Consider the following 17304-nt stretch of genomic DNA (forward strand, 5'->3'; position numbering starts at 1 on the left):
AACAGCGTGATGCTGCTGAGTACTTTGAGAAGATTTTAGGTCTGACCAGTCCTGAGGCATCACAGGTAAAGATTCATCGTCAATATCAAAGAGATTCTGTATGAAAAATACTTGTTTACCAGTCTCTGTTTTTGTGCTTTCAGATATTCCACGGAGAGTCGACACACAAGACCAAATGTTCTGCATGTTGTGAAGAGACCGAAGCCGGCGGGGCATTTTGGTATCTTCCTCTTGCATTGGTTGATTCTAACAGTGAAGACTATAGCGTGGTAAGAAACTGACAACCTGCACATTTCAAAGCATTTTTATGTTGCCAGGAGATATTTAGTAAACTAAATATGCCATTTGCGTATGAGCATTTTGGTCAGAGATCTCATCAGTTCAATTAACATGAATATTTGTGATATATAAAAAATCTCTCTAAAAAACATCTGTCAGAGCTAATTTCATTGCTTTTTATCAGGTGGATGGTATTAAGGAGTATTTCAGAACTTCAGATTTCAGCGGAGAAAACCAGATGTACTGTGACAAGTGTGATGCCAAAACTGATGCAACTATTGTGAGTAATGAGAAAAAATTGTTCTGATTTGCTATCTTGTGGAGCCGCCACCCTGTGGGCCCAGCACCCGCAGGGATAGGCATTGGTATCGGGTTGCAATGTGAGCCGAGCGGCAAGCAAAGGCTGGGACCTAGGCGTGCTGCTGTGAATCATTTCCAAAATTCACAACATGTTTTTATCTAACAAAATATTCTGCCTCAATCCATAGGCCTATTTGTGGGCGTTTAGCCTTTCAAAAACAAGTTAATGGTGTTATAACAACATATAATACATATTGGGGTCCTGTGTTTTTCATTCAGAAATGTGTAATAAAGCGTCATCCAGAGGTTTTGATGCTGCTGCTGAAGAGGTTTGAGTTTGACTACAGTTACATGAGATATGTCAAAAACAACCGCACTGTGGATGTTCCCTGCACCCTACAGATACCAGAGGTATACATATATATATATATACACAGTATATTTTACTATTTATTGATGACACATTTCTTTTTCATTCCTGATAATAATGTCTGTCATCTTTTCTGCTGGTGATCAGAATCAGACGTATGAACTGTACGCGGTTGTGGACCATTTTGGAGGTCTTAGAGGTGGACATTACAATGCAACAATCAAACCTCAGGAGGAGGAGAGATGGTATAAGTTCAATGATGACAGCGTCACATTGGTAAGACTGATCACTTTAACTCGTGTTGTTGACAGTTACATATTACAGCGCAAAAAAAACACAAACAGATTCATCATATTATGTTTGGTTATTCTTTTCATCAACAGCTTGAATACCAGCCATTCCAGGTGGATAACATTGAGAAGTAAGTTTTAGTTCTTCTTTTCATCCCCACCACACATTTTGACATTTTCACATTGACAGCCGTGGCTGGAGGGATAATGTTTTCGGGTCGTCTGTCCAACTGTCTGAGGTCAAAGGTCACTCTGACCTCACCAAACACATTTTTGGCCATAACTCAAGAAGTCATATTCTAATTATGAAAAAATGTCGAACAGGATAAAATGATTTTGGACAGAAATGGATGTAAACTGCAACTTGATTTGTTGGCGGAGTTTGCGACTATTTCTCAATTGATTATTTATTTATTATTTTCAGTTTGTTGAATATACCACATAAGCAAGTACTATATTACACTATGCTGTAACCACAATTGATATTTGTTTCTCTTATGTATTTCCCAACCCAATCCCCAAAACACTCCTACTTACCCTACACCACCACTGAAAAAAATCAATAAACACATGTATAATATACAGATACGTGTATCTCCAAATATCCATGGAATGTATCCACACCGACTTATATATGCTAGAAGTACCCCTTTTTGCATGTGCACATGCATGCATTCCTACATATGCATGCATATGAGCATGCATAACAGAAAGCCCCTAACACAGGCCATACATTTAGCTGTATTTGAAAATGACCTTACTCTCTTTTGCATATTTCTCTCACTAGATCCGGCAGCGCATATCTTCTTTTTTACCGGAAAAAGACAGGTAAGATGGCAAACATGCTCATTATGCTTCCTGATGTTTAGTGTGAACGCTTCAAATTGGATGCCTGAATATATTTTATACCTACTTTCCAGTGCGTGCTGCAGGTGCTTGTACTCAGGACAGAGAGGTGTCTACTCCTGAGGAATTCCCGCCAGCCACCAATGATATCCATGACCAGGGTCCAGATGTCACAAAGAGGAGAGAGAGAGAGGAGGTTGAGGAAGCAGCAGAGGTGGGTAATGAACCTACAGTGACTGTTTCCATCGACCGACATGAAGAAACAGGAAGTAAAGACACAGTTAGTGTTGGGTCTAGAGGAGGTGGGCTATCATCTGACCTCTATAATGTAGTAGAGGATCAGGACAATGGAGTTTATGCCAGGCGCAGCATAAGAAATGACTTGCATTATCTCCAAGATGCTCGTGCAGAAAAACAAAGACATGAGGGGGATATGATGTTGGATGATGAGGAAGACATGGGAGGAAATGCACAGGCTGACGACCAGGGAGAAAAGAGAGAAACCTTATCTAGAGAAACTCATTTTGAAGAGAGGGATGACCGTGACAGTGGAAGACTAGATGATGTTAGACACAGGAGACCACAGGAGGGTCTGGAGGGTGAAGACATGCTCAACACGTCATATCACGCTCAGATGTATAAACATGAAGTCAGCAACATGCATCCTCAGCAGGTTCATGTTGGCATGCAGAAAGATGAGGAAAGAATGGATGGAAATAGAGACGAGGATGGAAATGAACAGCCGGAAAGGAGAGGAACAGAAAAATACCTCGACAGGGATGCAGAGCATCAGGACAACGAAAGATTACATGATGTTAGACCGAACATGTGTGAAGATCTGGGGGGTAAACAGGAAGTTGGACAAGATTATGACCTAAAACCTGTTAGTGTGGACAAACATGGAGATGGGGAGAGGACGGAAATAGATGATCAGGTTGACAAGGACAGAAAATCAGGGAGAGGAAAGCTCCTCAAAATAACTGAGCTCTACTATGATGACATTCAACGCAATGGTGGTGGTAGTAAATACAACATGCCTAAAGATAATCAGAGGTGTAAAGGAGAAATTAGTAGCAGGTTTTATCAAAGACATGAGCAACCGAGGGATGTGAAGGGAGACGAGCAACAAAAGAGAGAGGATGATAAACATGCACAAAGGACAGGAACATCAGAGAGATTAGATGATGTTAGACAGAACAGATCAGACCATGTTTCAACACATAAAGATGCAGCGAAACAAGCCAAAGAGCAGGAAAAGAAAGGAGATGATGAACATCATCGAAGAAGAGCGGACTCTTCTTTTAGACAAGCAGGAAGCAGCAGAGTGACAGAGAACAGGGGCAGTGTTGAAAAGTGGACAATGGAAGGAAGACATGGTTCAAAGCAGTCCAAAACATTGCATGTGAAGATAATTGAGGAAGAAACCTATCAGGGTGTTCAAGCAAGCAGCGAGACGAAGAACATAACAATAGAAACTGTAGCAGGAACTTCACAAGGTGGCATTACGAGTTCAGTATATAATGAAGGAAGTGTTAAAAGAAAATCAGATCCAAAAACAGACCCAAAGGTCAAATTGTCAGAGGGTGTTGGCAATTTAAAACTGAATGACTCACCTTCACCAAAGCCACAGAAACACAGAACCAAAGAAATGTCTGATGCACAAAAACAAGCTGTTGAGAAAAAACATGCAGAGAAAAAAAGAGGTGAGAAGAAAAGACATTTGTGGCGTCGCTCTTCCCCTCTGAAACAAAACGGAAAGGAAAAACAGAAACGCAACAAAACCACTGGGGTTTTTTCTTTTTTTCGGAAAAGCCGAAAAAATGCAGACCAGACTTCAGAGTCGGATTAAAATGAAATGCATACTTTGTCCAGGAGAGACAAGACTGCATGTCATTGTGGTGATCCACAAGTTTATATTTTTAGTTCTTTATGAATGCTTATTAATACTTAGCAATATTGCACTCGCCAGAGAGCTCTATAGACAGTAGTGTGATGTATATTGTTTGAGTTTGTGTCTGTTGGTAGCACTATTTTGTTTGTTGAGTCTGGTTTAGTCTATTTGACATCAACACCTTTGCTGGGTTTTAATGTAAAATGCATCACTTCCTGTTTGCTACAGGATTGTTTCTCTGTAACGTGCAGCACATGTTAGAGGTTTAATGAGAGAGAGGGTTGTTTTAGATTAATTGCATCAGTCTGTAATAGAAAATATAGCAATGGAAACTGACTTGTAATGAAAAATGTCAAGGCACATATATGTTCAGTCGTTTTGAAATCATCATATTCACAGCCCGAATGATCAAACATGTTCTGTCTTTTTTTTTTAACAGTTGAAGAAATGTATCGACCTATTACATTTTATTTTGAAAATGTTCTTGTTAAATTGTTCAGACATATATAAACAGATGACACTGAATGTAACATCTAATGTGATTTAAAACAGATTGTGTGAGGAAATAAAAATTCAAAAGGAAGTCTTTGTGTAGATATTTACTTTTATTCTACTGTTTAGTACTAATTACGTTTAAATTAATTAGGTCTTTTGCACACTACACTTGTAAACTATTGCTGCTGTGTTCACTGAGTAATGTCATAGATGCTTTAGATTTTATGTTTATCACTTTGAACCAAACTATTGTAGTAATTAGTGTCATTCGTAGGACTCTGATGCTGATTAAAAAGCACTGTATTTGTGGAAAGTCATAAGTTCTGATGGCAGGAGAGATTACCATACATTTTCCTGTATAAGTCAAGTTTCCAAAGTCACAAAAGACAATTTTTTCTCCTTTATTGGGGAAAAGGGAATAGATTTCAGGAAGGACAACAGAAGACGGATCTCTCTTATGGACAGACATGCAATAGATGCTGTGTGTGCAACGTAGACAAAAATAACAACAGTAAAATGACAAGATTACAAGATCATATCTGATCGAGCAGCAAGCCTCCACCCTGCTCTGAATGAGTCAGTCATGATGATAAGACTGTTATGTGATTGAGCACTGAGATTTGATTTTCACTTTCAGTCTGTGGCACATTTACAGGAATCCACGTGATATCTGGACAGCAGGTTTGGTCTCCTTCTAAGCTGCATCTAATTTAATGGTGCTAAAGCGAATGTAAATCTAAATCAGGATCTTAATATCATTCATCATTTATCAATGATGAATTTTTATTTTTTTTCCATTATTAGAGGGAGGCGATCGTAATGCTATTTTGTACATTTTTAGAAGTTCCTACCTCCTAAAAACTGAATCAATTTTATAGGATTGTTTCTCTTAAAAACCTCTCATATTGTTCAGATAATCCTTAAATAAACCCTTATGAGGACAGGTAGGATCAAAATAAAAGACAGAAGAAAATAAAATATTTGAGGGTTAAACTTGTGGAGATAAACAATTAAAACCCTCTTATATACACCATTAATGTAGACATGAATTAACCTTAAATTTGTCTCTTAATTGAAAAGTCTGGTCCTTTAAGACAAAAATGAAGGTGTGGTTAACTGTATTGTTTTGTAAATTTTAATGTGTTTTACACTTAATTAAGCTGAAAGATCTACTATGTGATTCACAAATAGGAAATGTGCCATTTTCCATCCTTTATGATAATTTTGTTGCCTCAAGCAGCTGCATATGCTGCGTTCATGTCCTCCTGTAAAGCAGAGAGAGAGAACACAGTGAAGAAGCTTTTTCGTAGCTTGAGATTTATTTTACAGCTACATCAGAAAAGAGCCATTTGTGCTATAGCCTAATATTGAATTTCCTTGTTAGTCATGTGAGCCGTCTGTTAATAAAAAAACATTTCCGACACCCCCTGAATGCAGCATTCCTGCAGGTTTGTGTGAGAAGTGAAAGAGAAAGTACACTGAGGGTTGTACTTTACAGGAGATGAAGATGCTGTGCGTCGACAATAAACACAGAGAAGTTGTCCAACAAGCTGCGGGAATGTCTTGAAAGTGTGAATCTTACAACTGAAGGTAGGCTCATGTTGTTTCTGCATTTGTGTTCGTTTCCAAAACAGGTGCAATTGATTTATTGTCAACAAACTGATTGTCAACTCCTTTGCAGCTGACAGTGTTGCAGTGGACTGATAGATTTGTCAAAAAGGAATCAAAATGGATTTCTTTGAAAATGGTCTACGGTATTTCTACAACATGTTGTTCTCTCCAGGTAAGATATATTAAATTAAATTCAAACTTTATTTCAGACACACAGGAGGGTCCATAGCAATAAAAGAACAGAAAAGAAAAAGAAAACATACAAGATAAGACCACAGAAATTCATCATTCAATTCATACTCTAGGTGCATCCCAAAGCTCTTAATTGCATCCCTGTTTCCCTCACTTGCATCTTTTCCTTGCGTCTTAGTCCCTCCCACCAGGGAAGCATGGAGAGACGCAAGGAAACCATGCGAGGAGAGAGGAAACGAGGAAATATGTTTTAAGAGACATGAGAGGTCGTTTCCTCTGAAACGTCACGTGAAGTGACATCCGTTTCTGATGACAGCAGCAGCTGATCACATCTGGATCAGTTGGCTTCAACAGCTGTATAGACTTTAGATGGAGTTTGTGTCTGAACTGATCTAATACTAATAAAGACACACAGTTATCAGTGGTAGAGCAGCAGTGTTTCTCTCTGTAGCCTGTTACCTGTTTAACAAACACCTGCACATGAATAACAACCAGCAGTCTGTATTTCTGCTGTGGACTGAGTCCTGCTTAGAGGACCAGGAACCATCTCTACTGGCACAATACCTTTATATTATTTATTCATTATTAGTGTCTGTATTTATTGATATTCTGATTGTGAGTTCATTATTTAATAACCCAGAATATGAGTATGGTGTCTTTTGAACACTGGACATTATTTATTAGGCTGAATGTTTCAGGGGAAATGTGAATGATGTAACTCATATCAAACCCGACGTTCAGGAATTATCAGCCTCATGTGACTGAATGGAAATGAGGATAAATGATGTAAAAGGTGTTTGTTGCTGACAGACAGACTCTCCTTCTCTCTCTGACTTTAATAGTATCATTAATAAAAGTTAACGGGGGAAATAACAGATCATGAAAAGACAAATCATTCTAATAAATGAAAGTTATTTTATGTTTGTTTGTCAGGTTTTATAAACCCCTCTCAGTGTCAGGCTGCTTAACTGGCGGTGTGTGAAGCAGAGCTACTGCAGGTCCTTCTGCTGCTGTTCAGAGCTTCAGTTAACACAGATTATAACTAGATGGTGAATCAGAAGACAACTAAAATATAAAACGTTTAATCTGTAATCTGTCTTCACTCCGGTATAAAACTCCAGCGATGTTGAGAGGTAAAGTTATCAGATCAGTCTGATCGGCAGCAGCGTCCAATCAGTAACTGATATCCAATAAGGGGGCGTGTCGGTCAGTAAAAGACTTCCATGAAGGCTGCTCTCGTGTATCCTCGCTTATCGCTCCTCAGTGATCCCTCCTCGATCCTCGATCCTAGCTCCTCGCTCCTCCGTGCAGGAATAACAGCTTTGGGACGGTCTTCAAGATGACGCACCAGAACAACTTCCGGTTCAAGCGAGGATCGAGGAGTGAGGAGACAACAAATAAGAGCTTTGGGATGCACCCGTAGTTTCACCACGGCAGACCCGCGTCACTAACATCCACCGCCGTCGCATAATAATTACGGAGCCTAGTGAAAGTGCAGTCGGATTCTCTGAACTCCACGGTTGTCTTTTCCTAAGTCCTTCTGAATTCTCCTTGTCATCTTTCCTTGACCTCATGACGTTTTCCATTGGGGTCAAGGAAAAGTGGTAAGGAAAAGACGTTAGGACATAATTATTTGACTTTTCGAACGTAACCCAGCTCTTGCTCGAGCTGGTTAAAGCCTCTATGACGCTGTTCTCTGATTCATCCAAGCGACACGTGAAATTATACATCAAATGTCTTGAAAGTGCCTCACATGTGGGAATACCAGAGGACACAAACAGTTGACTGGCACTATGCCATCTGGGAACCCGAAGCAACAACCTCATAGCATCATTTTAAGCCACTATGAGCCTTTGCATACTACTTTTCTTATAGCTACACTAAAGATGAGCTGTATACAAAGGCGTGCAGAAAGGTCTAAATAATGAACATTTTACATTTACAGAAGACATACTGAACTTATTCATTTATTGTCCTTTATTTAACCAGGTTAGTCCCATTGAGAGATCAAAGATCTCTTTTACAAGGGAGACCTGGCCAAGAAAGCAGCAAGACAGTTATAGTAAAAGTAACAGACAACACATAAATTAACAACATTAAAACTTGCTCATTCAAAACACTTGCACACAGACAACCTGGACTGCAGCGATTTCACCAGAGCTTTAAACTCATTCAAGGTAACTACGTTTTGAAGTTGAAGATCAGATTTTAAATTATTCCAAGCAGTAGGTGCCGAATACCTAAAAGCTTTCTTTCCCAATTCAGTTCGTACTTTGGGAACAACAAATTACAAAATGTCCATAGAACGAAGATTATGACTTCCAGTTTTCCTTTTTAAAAGTGAAGACACTTCGGAAGGCAACTCAGAATGCTTTTGTAGATAAACACATACCAATGACTGAGGCGACGAGCACATAAGGATGACCAATTCACTTTAGAGTAGAGTACACAATGGTGAGTAAAAGAACGACAGTTTGTAATGAATCTCAGTGACCCGTGATACACGCTATCCAGCATGCGAAGACAATGAGCAGAAGCATTCATATACAATACATATACATAGTTAATAACAGGTAAAAAGGTAGATTCCACCAGTTTCTGTTTCACACAAAAAACTTACAAAGCAACATATTTGCCTGAGCATATAGTTTACAGCACTGTAGATAGATATCTCTGTCATCATTCCAATCATCAGTGAGAAAATGGCCAAGGTATTTTATTTCCTTGCATGTCATGAGAGGAATATCGCACAAGTGAAACTCAGGAAGAATAAACTGATACACTGTACATGCTGTATACAGTGATGGTATGAAGACAGTTCTGTAATTCACATGCATCTCCTCCCAGCAGCCAGTAAGTACTATGGCTTGTTAAACCAAGGAGCAACATGCTACCTGAACAGTGTGCTGCAGGTGCTGTTCATGACCGAAGACTTCAGAGAGGCTGTGGAAAGGTTTGTTACAAAGTCCAACTTCAGGCATATAATGCAGTCAAAATGTATTGTGGCTACAGTGCACCTTTGAATGTCTCATGTCCACTATGTCATAATTTTGTGTAGGCACACCTGTGGAACCTGTGGCCCTAAGTGTATTGATCGACATCTTGCGTCCTTGTTTGATGACTTAAAAGGATGTACGGCATACACCTATAAAATCACCAAAACGCTGGGCATTGACAATGGTACAGTATGATAGCACACAAAACAACAAATTACATTGAGGTTACATGGAGTACTGTAGTATCTGAAAATAATATCAGGACCTGCATCCTGCGCACTAGAAGTGTTAACATACAGTCATTGAAGCCCCACAGATAGAGAATATCTCATAATAACCCCTTTAATAATCCAGATTTATTATCCACATAAAGGATAGGTTGAGCAGAAGTATAAAATATGGTAATTTTACCCCTTATTTTGTAGAAGAAATACACATTGATTTCTGCTCTTCCCCTCCTCAGTGTATGAACAGCGTGATGCTGCTGAGTACTTTGAGAAGATTTTAGGTCTGACCAGTCCTGAGGCATCACAGGTAAAGATTCATCGTCAATATCAAAGAGATTCTGTATGAAAAATACTTGTTTACCAGTATCTGTTTTTGTGCTTTCAGATCTTCCACGGAGAGTCGACACACAAGACCAAATGTTCTGCATGTTGTGAAGAGACCGAAGCCGGCGGGGCATTTTGGTATCTTCCTCTTGCATTGGTTGATTCTAACAGTGAAGACTATAGCGTGGTAAGAAACTGACGACCTGCAAATTTCAAAGCATTTTTCTGTTGCCAGGAGATATTTAGTAAACTAAATATGCCATTTGCGTATGAGCATTTTGGTCAGAGATCTCATCAGTTCAATTAACATGAATATTTGTGATATATAAAAAATCTCTCTAAAAAACATCTGTCAGAGCTAATTTCATTGCTTTTTATCAGGTGAGTGGTATTAAGGAGTATTTCAGAACTTCAGATTTCAGCGGAGAAAACCAGATGTACTGTGACAAGTGTGATGCCAAAACTGATGCAACTATTGTGAGTAATGAGAAAAAATTGTTCTGATTTGCTATCTTATGGAGCCGCCACCCTGTGGGCCCAGCACCCGCAGGGATAGGAATTGGTATCGGGTTGCAATGTGAGCCGAGCGGCAAGCAAAGGCTGGGACCTAGGCGTGCTGCTGTGAATCATTTCCAAAATTCACAACATGTTTTTATCTAACAAAATATTCTGCCTCAATCCATAGGCCTATTTGTGGGCGTTTAGCCTTTCAAAAACAAGTTAATGGTGTTATAACAACATATAATACATGTTGGCAACCTGTGTTTTTCATTCAGAAATGTGTAATAAAGCGTCATCCAGAGGTTTTGATGCTGCTGCTGAAGAGGTTTGAGTTTGACTACAGTTACATGAGATATGTCAAAAACAACCACACTGTGGATGTTCCCTGCACCCTACAGATACCAGAGGTATATATATATATATATATATACACAGTATATTTTACTATTTATTCATGACACATTTCTTTTTCATTCATGATAATAATGTCTGTCATATTTTCTGCTGGTGATCAGAATCAGACGTATGAACTGTACGCAGTTGTGGACCATTTTGGAGATCTTAGAGGTGGACATTACAATGCAACAATCAAACCTCAGGAGAAGGAGAGATGGTATAACTTCAATGATGGCAGTGTCACATTGGTAAGACTGATCACTTTAACTCGTGTTGTTGACAGTTACATATTACAGTGCAAAAAAAACACAAACAGATTCATCATATTATGTTTGGTTATTCTTTTCATCAACAGCTTGGATACCAGCCATTCCAGGTGGATAACATTGAGAAGTAAGTTTTAGTTCTTCTTTTCATCCCCACCACACATTTTTATGCCTCCGAGCTGGTGACAGCCGTGGCCGGAGGGATAATGTTTTCGGGTCGTCTGTCCAACTGTCTGAGGTCAAAGGTCACTCTGACCTCACCAAACACATTTTTGGCCATAACTCAAGAAGTCATATTCTAATTATGAAAAAATGTCGAACAGGATAAAATGATTTTGGACAGAAATGGATGTAAACTGCAACTTGACTTGTTGGCGGAGTTTGCGATTATTTCTCAATTGATTATTTATTTATTATTTTCAGTTTGTTGAATATACCACATAAGCAAGTACTATATTACACCATGCTGTAACCACAATTGATATTTGTTTCTCTTATGTATTTCCCAACCCAATCCCCATAACACTCCTACTTACCCTACACCACCACTGAAAAAAATCAATAAACACATGTATAATATACAGATACGTGTATCTCCAAATATCCATGGAATGTATCCACACCGACTTATATATGCTAGAAGTACCCCTTTTTGCATGTGCACATGCATGCATTCCTACATATGCATGCATGTGAGCATGCATAACAGAAAGCCCCTAACACAGGCCATACATTTAGCTGTATTTGAAAATGACCTTACTCTCTTTTGCATATTTCTCTCACTAGATCCAGCAGCGCTTATCTTCTTTTTTACCGGAAAAAGACAGGTAAGATGGCAAACATGCTCATTATGCTTCCTGATGTTTAGTGTGAACGCTTCAAATTGGATGCCTGAATTTATTTTATACCTACTTTCCAGTGCGTGCTGCAGGTGCTTGTACTCAGGACAGAGAGGTGTCTACTCCTGAAGAATTCCCGCCAGCTACCGATGATATCCATGACCAGGGTCCAGATGTCACAAAGAGGAGAGAGAGAGAGGAGGTTGAGGAGGCAGCAGAGGTGGGTAATGAACCTACAGTGACTGTTTCCATCGACCGACATGAAGAAACAGGAAGTAAAGACACAGTTAGTGTTGTGTCTAGAGGAGGTGGGCTATCATCTGACATCTATAATGAAGTAGAGGATCAGGACAGTGGAGTTTATACCAGGCACAGCATAAGAAGTGACTTGCATAATCTCCAAGATGCTCGAGCAGAAAAACAAAGACATGAGGGGGATATAATGTTGGATGATGAGGAAGACATGGGAGGAAATGCACAGGCTGACGACCAGGCAGAAAAGAGAGAAACCTTATCTAGAGAAACTCATTTTGAAGAGAGGGATGACCGTGACAGTGGAAGACTAGATGATGTTAGCCCGAACATGTGTGAAGATCTGTGGGGTAAACAGGAAGTTGGACAAGATTATGACCTTAAACCTGTTAGTGTGGACACACATGGAGATGGGGAGAGGACGGAAATAGATGATCAGGTCAACAAGGACAGAAAATCAGGGAGAGGAAATGGTGGTGGTGATAGTAAAGACAACATGCCTAAAGATAATCAGAGGTGTAACGGAGAAATTAGTAGCAGGTTTTATCAAAGACATGGGCGACCGAGGGATGTGAAGGGAGACGAGCAACAAAAGAGAGAGGATGATAAACATGCACAAAGGAAAGGAACATCAGAGAGACAACAACAGTACCAGAACAGAAGATTAGATGATGTTAGACAGAACAGATCAGAGCATGTTTCAACACATAAAGATGCAGCGAAACAAGCCAAAGAGCAGGAAAAGAAAGGAGATGATGAACATCATCAAAGAAGAGCGGACTCTTCTTTTAGACAAACAGGAAGCAGCAGAGTGACAGAGAACAGGGGCAGTGTTGAAAAGTGGACAATGGAAGGAAGACATGGTTCAAAGCAGTCCAAAACATTGCATGGGAAGATAAATGAGGAAGAAACCTATCGGGGTGTTCAAACAAGCAGCGAGACGAAGACCATAACGATAGAAACTGTAGCAGGAACTTCAAAAGGTGGCATTAGGCGGCTGGTTTTACAGTTACAGTTACATAGAGGTAACGTTACTCCTACTGTATGAGCTCCTCAGCGTTGTTAAACTAAGACTACCACAGTCACTTCTTTTAGCTCAGACAGGTAAGATAACTGTGGTGTTATATTAATGATTATATGATCATAAACGTTATGTTAATACTAAAGCTATAGATACATATACAGTATGACTGCTACTGTGTTAGCTTCTTAACGTTGTGAAACAAAGTTTACTATCACAATCACTGTTTTTAGCTCAGACAGGTAACTGTCAGATAACTACTGTGTTATATTAATGTTCATGATTAATGATTATATGATCATAAACGTTATATTAAATGTTCATACTAAAGTTATATAAACATGACTGCAGTTTGCAAGGTTTTTCAAGGTAAAAGAAACATAATTATCATATGTGTGAAATTGTTTCTACATATAAGTTTTATTTCAATGTCTGTTTAGACTTCTCCAGGCTGTCAGTCATCCTGCATCCTCTGCCGCAGAAGCTCAGCCTGCAGTCCAGTCTGAATCCTCACCTGGTGTCTCAGGTGGCAGAAATACAGTTGGTAAGTAATGTTTACATAAACCTCACAATAAAGCAATAGTAACAGTTGGGTCGAATCTATTGAACATACAACAGACAGCATACGGACATTAAGACATTATATGTTACATGTAGTGTAATTTCACAGCAGTTTATCCTGTTTATTTGCTTACTGATGACAAATTGTATGTTTAAGGGACGGGCATGGTATGCCAGGTATGGATCGGGTTGACAGCCTTGCAGAGCACCTGGTAGAACTGAGGACATAGACCTCCATGACTCTCAGCAACCAGCAGGTTAGTAATATCTGTAATTTGGAATACCATGCTTAGTCCAAAAAGAATAAGACAATGTTGCTGTTTTCATTTCATTAATTACTCACATAAGCCTGTTGTGTGAATAAATATTCAGTCTCTGTTGTTCTTTTCATGTTTCTTTATAAGGGAAGCACAATTGTGGCCCTGTAGCAAAACCTGCTGGACGTTGACAGAGGGCCCAGCAATCTACAGTGGGCTGGTCACTGCCGGAGGCCCCGCTGGAGTCTGAGCTGAAGGAGTTTCTGGTGAATCTGTGTGCTGTAAATCATTCTGTCTGATGTTGCAGGGAATCAGACCCAATGACAAACATTAAGAATAGTATTATCTTCTTCAAATTATTTGTTCTTGTTGTTTCACATGTTCCAGGCCCAAAGACAATAAAGTTAAAGCTTTAATATCATTACTGTCTCAATTCATGTGTATTCCTATGGTTATTTTTTTAATTAATTACACACAGCAAGTCCATCCCAATATTGCTCAACTATTCTCCAGTACATTATAATTTATTCTACTAACATTTTGACCTATCTTGCCTAACAGTTCATTAATCAGTCATAAGGAGGATGTATGCAATAATAATAATGCAAAACATCATCATGGATGATGATAATGTTTTGTATATTTGTTATCTGTAGTAATCTACCAGTTATATGACTGTATAAGGAAACCTGAACGATTTTCAATATTAATGTATTAGTTGCAACGCACAAGTCTTGCATTAAAATTATATCTTGAGTCATTTCAAGTTTACACGAGCAACACAAACTATTTTTTACTGCATATTATAAACTTCGACCCTGCCAGAGACGAGATTCGAACTGCCTCTCAAGTGGACATGTATTGTTCCCCCCGAAAAGCACAAAAAATAATGTTTTTATTCTTTAACAAAAATACTATGGTGTATAAAGACTTCAAAACACCATGTGGGTGAAAATAAGAGCTACAGAGTTGTGTTTTCTTCTCTCTTTCTCTCTTTTTCTTTCTTTTCCTCCTAGCAGTCCTAGCAGCGGTGGACCGGGGTTCGAATCCGGCCTGTGGTCCTTTCCGCATGTCATTTCTCTCTCTCCCCCTTTCCAACACTCTATCCACTATCCTATCAATAAATACTTAAAAATCACCCCAAAAAATAACTTTAAAAAAAAAAAAAAAGGTGGCATTACGAGTTTGGTATATAATGAAGGGAGTGTTAAAAGAAAACCAGATCCAAAAACAGACCCAAAGGTCAAATTGTCAGAGGGTGTTGGCAATTTAAAACTGAATGACTCACCTTCACCAAAGCCACAGGAACACAGAACCAAAGAAATGTCTGATGCACAAAAACAAGCTGTTGGGAAAAAACATGCAGAGAAAAAAAGAGGTGAGAAGAAAAGACGTTTGTGGCGTCGCTCTTCTCCTCTGAAACAAAACAGAAAGGAAAAACAGAAACGCAACAAAACCACTGGGGTTTTTTCTTTTTTTCAGAAGAGCCCCAAAAATGCAGACCAGACTTCAGAGTCGGATTAAAATGAAATGCATACTTTGTCCAGGAGAGACAAGACTGCATGTCATTGTGGTGATCCATAAGTTTATATTTTTAGTTTTTTATGAATGCTTATTAATACTTAACAATATTGCACTCGCCAGAGAGCTCTATAGACAGTAGTGTGATGTATATTGTTTGAGTTTGTGTCTGTTGGTAGCACTATTTTGTTTGTTGAGTCTGGTTTAGTCTATTTGACATCAACACCTTTGCTGGGTTTTAATGTAAAATGCATCACTTCCTGTTTGCTACAGGATTGTTTCTGTGTAAAGAGCAGCACATGTTAGAGGTTTAATGAGAGAGAGGGTTGTTTTAGATTAATTGCATCAGTCTGTAATAGAAAATATAGCAATGGAAACTGACTTGTAATGAAAAATGTCAAGGCACATATATGTTCAGTCGTTTTGAAATCATCATATTCACAGCCCGAATTATCTAACATGTTTTGTCTTTTTTTTTAACAGTGGAAGAAATGTATCGACCTATTACATTTTATTTTGAAAATGTTCTTGTTAAATTGTTCAGACATATATAAACAGATGACACTGAATGTAACATCTAATGTGATTTAAAACAGATTGTGTGAGGAAATAAAAATTCAAAAGGAAGTCTTTGTGTAGATATTTACTTTTATTCTACTGTTTAGTACTAATTACGTTTAAATTAATTAGGCCTTTTGCACACTACACTTGTAAACTATTGCTGCTGTGTTCACTGAGTAATGTCATAGATGCTTTAGATTTTATGTTTATCACTTTGAACCAAACTATTGTAGTAATTAGTGTCATTCGTAGGACTCTGATGCTGATTAAAAAGCACTGTATTTGTGGAAAGTTTTATTTATAAAGTCATTTATTTATAGTCTTATTGTTTGTTTGATGTTGTTCAATTCTCCATGTAACATCCACACATAAGCCTAGGTTTTTTAACAGCAATAACATTGTAAGTGGTAAAATTACTGAACATGGGATTGCACATTTAGCCTTATTTCCTACATTAATTAAGGTGATTTTCAGGCCTTTCAACAGACTTTTCAGTGTCCCACATTTCGGACATGACTGTCCCACAATAGAAAATCAAGATTTGTCTGAGAAAACTTGGCATTAGTGTACTGATATGTCTACCATTTCTTTTGTGAGTGCGATATCTGTATTTTCTTTTTTTTTGGTTTGATTAGGATACTTCCTGGAGATTTCGGAGTAGTCCTGGGTTTGGATTTAATGTGTTGGCTTCATATCACAATATATTCCAGAAATCTAAAATACAGAAAATGCCTAAAAAGGCCTAAGCCTATATGGTGGAAGAAGTACTTGCATCCTTTACTTAGGCTAAGTAAATGTAGAAATACCTTTAAAAAAAAAAGCCTATCCATTACAAGTAAACGTCTTGAATTATAGTAAAAAAATGTTACTTCAGTGAAGTTATACATTAGTAGGCTATTATCTGCCAAATGTACTTATAGTCTATCAAAAGTAAAAGTAGGCTGCTCATTAAGTAGAATAGTGTTATATTATTACAGAATTTTCAGTTTTTATCACTAATATACTATACACTCAGCTACTACTTCTACTACTGGGTAGATTAGTAGTATATACTGTATCTTATCATATCATATGTTTTTTAAATGTAAAAAGTAACTAGTAATTATAGCACAAGTGCCAGATAAATGTTAAGTACAGTAGATTGAGTAAATGTAGTAGGCTACTTAGTTAGCCTATACATCCCATCACTGGCATATAGGCCTACAATAAAACTGCGACCATTACACAACGTACGGGTAGGTGCAGACTGCCCCATCTGAAGCATTATAATGGTAGTGATAACAACTGATAACAGCCATTTAATGGGCT

The 17304-nt window shown here is 38.4% G+C and overlaps 2 protein-coding genes across 2 annotated transcripts in view; both read left to right on the top strand.

The window, feature by feature from the left end:
* Positions 1-12830, top strand: LOC119482034 (ubiquitin carboxyl-terminal hydrolase 5-like). Its single transcript, XM_037759399.1, has 10 exons — positions 1-65; positions 144-269; positions 464-559; positions 859-990; positions 1097-1225; positions 1333-1370; positions 2027-2067; positions 2160-2476; positions 3304-3311; positions 12642-12830. Exons 3-9 carry the CDS (start codon positions 518-520, stop codon positions 3307-3309), a joined length of 705 nt encoding a protein of 234 aa, XP_037615327.1. The 5' UTR covers positions 1-65; positions 144-269; positions 464-517; the 3' UTR covers positions 3310-3311; positions 12642-12830.
* The window catches only part of LOC119482029 (ubiquitin carboxyl-terminal hydrolase 47-like), a 26355-nt gene continuing 14953 nt past the window's right edge, over positions 5903-17304 (top strand). The window contains exons 1-2 of the mRNA XM_037759394.1: positions 5903-6061; positions 6153-6254. Coding sequence (XP_037615322.1) covers positions 6200-6254 — 55 coding nt within the window. The 5' untranslated portion in view covers positions 5903-6061; positions 6153-6199. The remainder of the gene's footprint in view (positions 6062-6152; positions 6255-17304) is intronic.

Source organism: Sebastes umbrosus, chromosome 22 (genome assembly GCF_015220745.1).
Source record: "Sebastes umbrosus isolate fSebUmb1 chromosome 22, fSebUmb1.pri, whole genome shotgun sequence".
Lineage (NCBI taxonomy): Eukaryota > Metazoa > Chordata > Actinopteri > Perciformes > Sebastidae > Sebastes > Sebastes umbrosus.

What these genes read in the sequence shown, in the direction of transcription:
- LOC119482034 (XM_037759399.1), top strand. Translation starts at nt 518, where the DNA reads ATGTACTGTGACAAGTGTGATGCCAAAACTGATGCAACTATT. An exon ending in GCACCCTACAGATACCAGAG is followed by an intron (nt 991 to 1,096) that starts GTATACATATAT and finishes GCTGGTGATCAG; the next exon opens with AATCAGACGTATGAACTGTA. An exon ending in TTTTTACCGGAAAAAGACAG is followed by an intron (nt 2,068 to 2,159) that starts GTAAGATGGCAA and finishes CCTACTTTCCAG; the next exon opens with TGCGTGCTGCAGGTGCTTGT.